This window comes from Bolinopsis microptera, chromosome 11 (genome assembly GCF_026151205.1).
Source record: "Bolinopsis microptera isolate Bmic1 chromosome 11, MBARI_Bmic_1.0, whole genome shotgun sequence".
Classification (NCBI taxonomy): Eukaryota; Metazoa; Ctenophora; class Tentaculata; order Lobata; family Bolinopsidae; genus Bolinopsis; species Bolinopsis microptera.
This window is the reverse complement of record NC_087082.1, coordinates 19,579,703-19,586,644: the sequence shown is the minus strand read 5'-3', so window position 1 is coordinate 19,586,644 and position 6,942 is coordinate 19,579,703. Positions and strand designations below refer to the sequence as shown.

At 38.4% G+C, this 6,942-nt stretch overlaps 1 protein-coding gene across 1 annotated transcript; it reads right to left on the bottom strand.

Moving 5' to 3' along the window:
• Positions 1-1,762: 1,762 nt before the first annotated feature.
• On the bottom strand, positions 1,763-5,935 carry LOC134823742 (uncharacterized). Its single transcript, XM_063835276.1, has 5 exons — positions 5,121-5,935; positions 4,675-4,918; positions 4,209-4,348; positions 1,938-3,969; positions 1,763-1,774 (listed from the first exon to the last, which is right to left on the bottom strand). The coding sequence occupies exons 1-5, from the start codon at positions 5,933-5,935 to the stop codon at positions 1,763-1,765; spliced, it is 3,243 nt and encodes a 1,080-aa protein (XP_063691346.1).
• Between the last annotated feature and the right edge of the window lie 1,007 nt (positions 5,936-6,942).

Below are 6,942 nucleotides of genomic sequence, written 5' to 3'. Positions count from 1 at the left end.
TTAATCCCCCTTTCACCAAGCCCCCGGATTTTGGGGGGGTCTGGGGAAAAGGGGAAAAAGGGGGGGCTTTTGCGGGGGGTTTTTCTTGGGAAACTTTTTTTGACTATCCCGGGCTAAATTTTTTTCCTCCCCCCAGGCCCTAAATTTCCTTTTAAAAAAAATTTAAAATAGGCGGGGGAAATTTCCCCCGGACAATTCCACAACATTTCCAAGGGGGGGCTTTTGGGACACCGGGGGGGGCATTTTTCCACCCCCCTTTTTCCCCAAAACCCCCGGCCATTTTGGTTTTGGACCCCCCCCCCCTTTTTTACCCCCCCTGGAAATTTTATAAAACCCTTTTCCCCAAAATGGAATTTTGTATGAATTTTTTTTTTCCTTATTATTTAGGGTTTATATATTTTGTTTTTAAATTTTCTTTAAAATTTTTTTTTTGGGGGTTACAAAATAAAAACCAACCTCAAAAAAAAACCCCTTTTTAAAAAAAACATTTTGGGTTTCCTATTAAAAAAAATTAAAACCCTTTTAAAAAACAAAAGAAAAAATTTTCAAAAATTTAAATTCAAATTTAAAAATAAAAATATTTTTTGGTTTAAATTTTATTAAAAATTTAATTTGGGGGGGAAATTAAAAGGAAAATTTAAATTTTTTTTGGAAACCCCAGGGTTTTTTAACTTTTAAAAAAATTTTTCCGGGGGAAATTTTTTAAAAAAATAATTGGCTTTTAAAATGGGGTATTTTAAAAAAATTTTAAAAAATTCCCGGGGGGAATTTTTTAAAAACTTAAAAAAATTTTTAAAAAAATTCCCTGGAAATTTTTTAAAATAAAAAAATTTTTTTTTCCCGTGAATTTTTAAAATTAAAAAAAATTTTTGCAATTTTTAAAAAAAAGCGGGGGAAAATTTTAAAAAGGGAAAATTTTTAACCGCCAAAAAAAATTTTCGAAAAAATTTTAAAATTGGGGAAAATTTATTTTTCGAAAATTTAAAATTTTCCCCGGGATAAATTAAGGGGAAAAAAAATATTAAAAAAAATTTTTAAATTAAAAAAATTTTTTTTAAAATTAAAATTAAAGGTTTGGGGAAAATTTTTAATTTTTTAAAAAAGGAGGGAAAAAATTTTAAAAAAATTTAAAATTTTCCGCCGGGGAATATATTTTATCTGATAAATTAATTCCGCCGGAATATTTTATTTGATAAATTAATTCCGCCGGAATAAATAAAGGTAAATACGAATAGTTAAGAAAATCTTATCTAATAAATTAATTCCACAGGAATAATTAAAGGCAATTGTGAACATTTTAAAATCACAGAGAATAAAATATAAACAAATTAAAAGTTAAACTGATGCAGTTTTTAAACAAATAAGTCAATCATCAATCACAAAGCACAACATCTTAAAACTTAAACAAATTCAATATCACATTCTAGTTCAGGCTGGTTAAGGCAATGTCCTAAAGCTCTAGTGGTGACTAAGTCTGGCAAAATATATCTCTTATTATCAATGGCAGAAAGTGCACATTTCCTCTGCTTAATAGTATACATTGTATGATTATAACTTCTAAGGGTGGTTTGGTTAACCCTCACTTCCTCTCCACCGAACAAAACACTTTTATATTTCTCATGTAATAAGTGACGTCTAGCTACTTTATGTTTAACCCCTGCTGCGGCCATCTTACCATCAGCTTTATGAACTTTACAGCTATATAATTTACTTCTTAATCCGCAAAACTCAGAGGCAAACTTACCCGCAAATTCATCTTTCATTAAGCCCGGTACTGCCTTGTTAGTTAAATCAAATAGGGGGTGATCAGTAGGGTAATTACTAGTGTCAAAGTGACTGGCCATATCCTGATAGTCTTTATGCAGATCGGCAGTTTCAACCCAATATAAGAAACTATCTGTATCCGTAAAACATAATTTAATGTTACTATATTTAACCTTGAGCACATCGTACCAGAATCTATACATTAACAATTTTGACAAGTCTAAAATAGCTGCTCCTAAATAAATCGGCTTATCTAACACGATAACAGGCTTAACAAGTTCTAGTCCAACCAGTTTATCAGAGAAAATGCAAAACCTCTTGAATCCAGGTTTACTAGTCTGAAAGCGATGTTGCCTGCCGTTCCGTATCAGTCTGATGTTCACTCTAAGCCTCACCGACTCCATACTCTTCCCGAAGAAAGCATTGTTCAGTAGTTTGAAGAAAGCTTTACCAAACTCTGAAGTAGACTCCTGTCGTTTTTTGGTGTTAAATGCAATGTACTTCCTTAACCAATCAGACTGCACAAATTCTATAACTCTATGAATCTTGGTACAAACACCACCAATTGAAATGTAATACTGCAATGCTGCTACATGAATCTTATGCTTAATCTTAGGAAAGAGGTTTGGAGCAAGCTTCTTAGAAGGAGCAACGGAGTTTACCCCTCTCCTCTCCATTGCCTTACGAGTTGCATTTGATACCATACTATCCTGCACCACCAGAGATTCAGGGAATAGAGGTAGATCGTTGAATTTGTCGTGATCCTCGGGTTTCATCTCTGTATCACACTCGACAAAGTAAGCCACGTCACCATTCGGATCCCAAGCCATGATGTCGTCGACGGTGAGAAGTTTACCCGGTTTCTGCCACTTGAAGCCCGATATCGGAAGCTTCTGACACATAGCCCACCCGTATAAGTTGTTTGCGTCTATATAGGAAAGGTAGCTTTCAGGTTTAGAAGGATCATAGTCTGGAAGATTATGATTGTTAGCCTTAGCATAGCGATGAGTAATGGTGCTAATACCACCACGGATAGCCTGCTCGATAAAAGTATACATTTCCTGATCCTTCAATAATTCTAGCTCTACCTCAGTATACTTTAATCCTGCATCCCATGTTAAACCTGGTGCAGTATAATAATGTACAGGATCAAGATCATAAGAATTTATACACTCTATCCTATACTGTTGTAGCACTGAGTCGAGGAGTAGGACATCAGAGGCTATATAGAGATATACCAGATCCTTGAGACTCTCCAAACCAAACACCTCCCAGACTTTCTGCACATGAGCATAGTCCTCCTCCGAGCAGGGTTCATCGTTCAGGTCATTGTAGAAAGCCGTAATGGGAGGTAGTTCAGTCTCCTCAAAGGTCTCGAAGGTCTTGAAGTAGGAGTAGGGGTACACCCCTTTGCGAAGAAGAAGCTCCAGTTTCTCAGGCTCCACACAACCGAACTTCTGCTGAAGGAAGTCTTCGACAGGTTTAAAGGCTCCAGGTCCTGACGAATGAAGATTAGACACAAGTTTCTCTAGAGAGGAGTTGAGGTGAGCACATGAGTCAATGAACCTGAACTTTTTAGTGCTGAATGCTGTGTATGTTTCCATAGCCTTGGCGATAACATTGATATCCCAAGGATCATCAACACGATCTGCAATACCTCCAATAACCATGTGTGAGTCGTATCCTTTAAGATTGTGAAAGAAAATGGGTAAATACTTTGGTGTTTGACGTTCTAGGTTGCATAGTGGATGAGTGTAACCTAAAACTTTACCAGTGTAGTGACAGTGATCGAGATGTTTATCTTTAATAAGTTTACGTTTGCAAATAACACAATTTGGATTAGCATTGAGACGATCCATGGTAGCCTGGTCTACCTTCTCCATTGGCTCATTCATCTCCATCCAGGGTCTGAGACGGTCATACAATAAATCCTGAGCTTCCAAGAACTCATCGATACATTTTGGTCCATGGAAAATAACTACAGGCTCATCTTCAAACCCAGCTAGGTGACTATTTAGCTTGTACGATACCGTGCAGGGGGTGTGCTCTGCGATCTTCACTGTAACTCCGTTTTCGTCTACCTCCCGCGGCACTAGGATACACTCTATGTCAGCGGAGACCGTGAACGGATTTTTATCGTCTTCCTCCAACTGTTGAACTTTAACGTGAGCTGCTCCTTCTCCGTCTTCTTCTGCCTTATACTTCCTACTGGATAATCACGTTGTTTAACTTCATGGGGCATGATGGTTCGCTGTGCGTCCAATTTAGAACAATCACTTTCATGATTATCCAAAAGGTCACTTCTTGTGAAACCTCTCAAACATCTACAACAAAAAAATTTTGCATGAGTATTCTGGCTCTGTCCACATAATAGTGCTGAGAGATCCTGTATCCAGACCCAATGACTCGTCCTGTCGTTCTCCACCAGCAGAATGTTGATGCACGTCTCACTGTTAGGATTCTGACAGAGTCTGATAGGGTAGAATCCCTGGTGAAGTTCGCTCGGTTCTCCATTCAAAATCGTTCCATCATCCCATCCAAAAACATTGATCGAAACGTCATTCAACTTCTCAACCTTACCAATCTGAAATAAATAACGGGTGAGTTGTTTAACTTGCAAAGCCGGCGACATTTGATTCTAAACTAAACTAGAAAGCCCGGACACAGGCAGGAAGTTAATAGTATTCCTAAAAGTCACTTTTTATCGCGTCAGAAAATATCCGTTATGATTGAAGATGTAACTTGTAAAAATTATAACTTACACTGAAAACAATGAAATCACCGCAAAACCGATTAAAATTTCGTTAGTAAATTTTTACATATGCACGTTCAACTCCGTTACCTTAGTTTGCAAATAGCTATTTCTCATCTAATTTGAAAATCACTGATAGCACTAATTAAAATTCTCACCTCGCTGATTGGAGTAGGGGTGGAGATACCAGTCATGTTTATCTTCACGTTGCTTTTCTGATAGCGACCAACGCGAAGACGGTTATTCCCTCTAGGATACCCCCGCTGACGTTCGAGAGCTGCAACTAGAGCCCATTCCAAGCAGCGTTCATCGTTCATGTTCTGGATGTTGAGAAGAGCGTAGGTCTTACGTCTGATGGGTAAAGGCAACTCCATCCAGCTGCTACCTGCTAACGGGTTATACCTGAAATATAAAACATTAAATTTTTGCGAATAAAATATTGTGTCTGTCTGGTTCTAATATACCGTTACAAGGACGATTTTAATATAACCAAGAAAAATCAGTTAAGAAAGATAATATACTTCATTAAATTTTGCGAATGAGGTATATCCATGAAATTTCAGTTAAAAGATATATCTGTAAAAGGGTCAATAATATTTCTTACCTGGTAATGTTAATCGAGATGGAGATTATCTCGTGTACCGCCCATCCACTCCCATCTCTGATGAGTCTGTCTACCCGATCACTGATGTTGTTGTTATGGGTCTGGAGAGCTGGAGCAATGAGATCTGTGAGAAGTAATGGTATCATCTCGCTATCAAATGTTCTAGCTACGATGTCTCCGGTGACCAACTTGCTGAGGGTTACATTCAACTCCAAATTGAACTTTATACCAGTTCCAAGATTACTTTCAATAATATCAGTCAATCTGGGGGACGATTTCTTCAAAGCTCCTTGAAAATCGGTACCAACTTTAAGAGGAGGAGATAAAGAGAATTTACGAAATAATCCATCTATGGCCGTGATACTGGTTACCGTCTGGTTTTCCGAGGAACTCTCTTCAGCTGTCCCACTTGTCTCCACTCTAGGTCTCACGTTCCTGGCTGTCGCACTGCAATCAGGTCTTCTGCAAATCGTCTCATGCTCCAATCTAAGCTCTCGACTCTGGAAAACCAAACTACATACCCGACATGGGAAAAGATCCCCCTCACATACCAACCGATGAGCTGCCAAATCATCAGGACGAGTATAGCAAACTGTACACCACTTACCCTTACCACATGTTTGCACATGTCTCTTAAAGTTTTTAGCATGCCACTTCTTACACACCGGGCACTGATGACCTGGATCCCGTATCTGTCTGAGGTTTAAATAATAAGAGGTAGTATCTATACTATCGAACACGCCTTCACATGCCGCATCCATCACGGCAAGCTCCAGTTGAGCATCAATACTATTCCTCAAGGTAAGATCAATCATCTCCTGTTTAAACTGATGAACGTACAAGGGATCGGAAACATATCGGATACCATTCGAGGCAGTCACAGTCAAAAGTGCTTTAATAGGATAGTTATCCCGAGCACGCCAAATAGCCCTGGAAACCTCCGCAAGGGCTGAATCATACTTACCACTAAACTTAAAGTCCGTAGAAGGACCGAAATGACAAGGGCTCTTTGTCATAGCGACCAAAGGGGAAATAAACTGACAATCGGTTGTTTCAAGATTTGATAATTCAAGCAGCGAATTCAATCAAATAAGCAAATAGGTAATGTCAGTTGTAAAATTCTTGGTTTATATAACGATCACATCCTCTATCAGCACCGGATATCCAGCATCAATTAACACCCTGCACGGATGTTAATTGAAGTGTTAATTGATAGCCCGATCGGCTTGTCAGACTACCGGTCATGTCCTCATGTAATTAGTTCCGGGGCCAGAGTGAAAAAAATCGTCTAGTCTTCCTGATTGGCTTGTCAGACTGCCAGTCATATCTTCAGGTGAAACTTTTTTACTTATCTAGAGCACTACACAGACCTTATTAGGGATATAATTGTACACAGCTAGAGTTGGCTAGGGTTACCATACCCGGAAAGCTCACTCAATCCAGCTACCTAGGGTTAACCCGGAAACCAATTACATCCTTTTTTACACACAAATTTATATGTCAGATTTTCAAAACACCCTATTTCCGTCTGAAATCCACTGTTCTCGAAATGAGTCTGGCCCGGCATAGTCATACTACTCACATGTATTTTTCAAAAATTCCCCGTAGTAATAGCACGAACACAGAAAATGGTGATATGATTTATCATTCAGATTTTCGGAAATCGGTACACATTCGACACGGACAGAAGTTCGACAAGCACTCAAGTTCGATAAACTCTAAATAGTCGGATCCCAACCGTCCTAAAAGGCTATCTCGTTAGCTTTTCGTGTTAAAAGCGATTTCTCAACGGTTATCACCTCTCTAGATGATTCTTAAAACA

Coding starts and splice junctions, on each gene's coding strand:
- LOC134823742 (XM_063835276.1), bottom strand. CDS start 5,935: ATGATTGATCTTACCTTGAGGAATAGTATTGATGCTCAACTGGAGCTT. Junction 4,349..4,674: donor CCCCTACTCCAATCAGCGAG/GTGAGAATTTTA, acceptor TATTTATTTCAG/ATTGGTAAGGTTGAGAAGTT. Junction 3,970..4,208: donor CAGAATCCTAACAGTGAGAC/GTGCATCAACAT, acceptor ATTATCCAGTAG/GAAGTATAAGGCAGAAGAAG.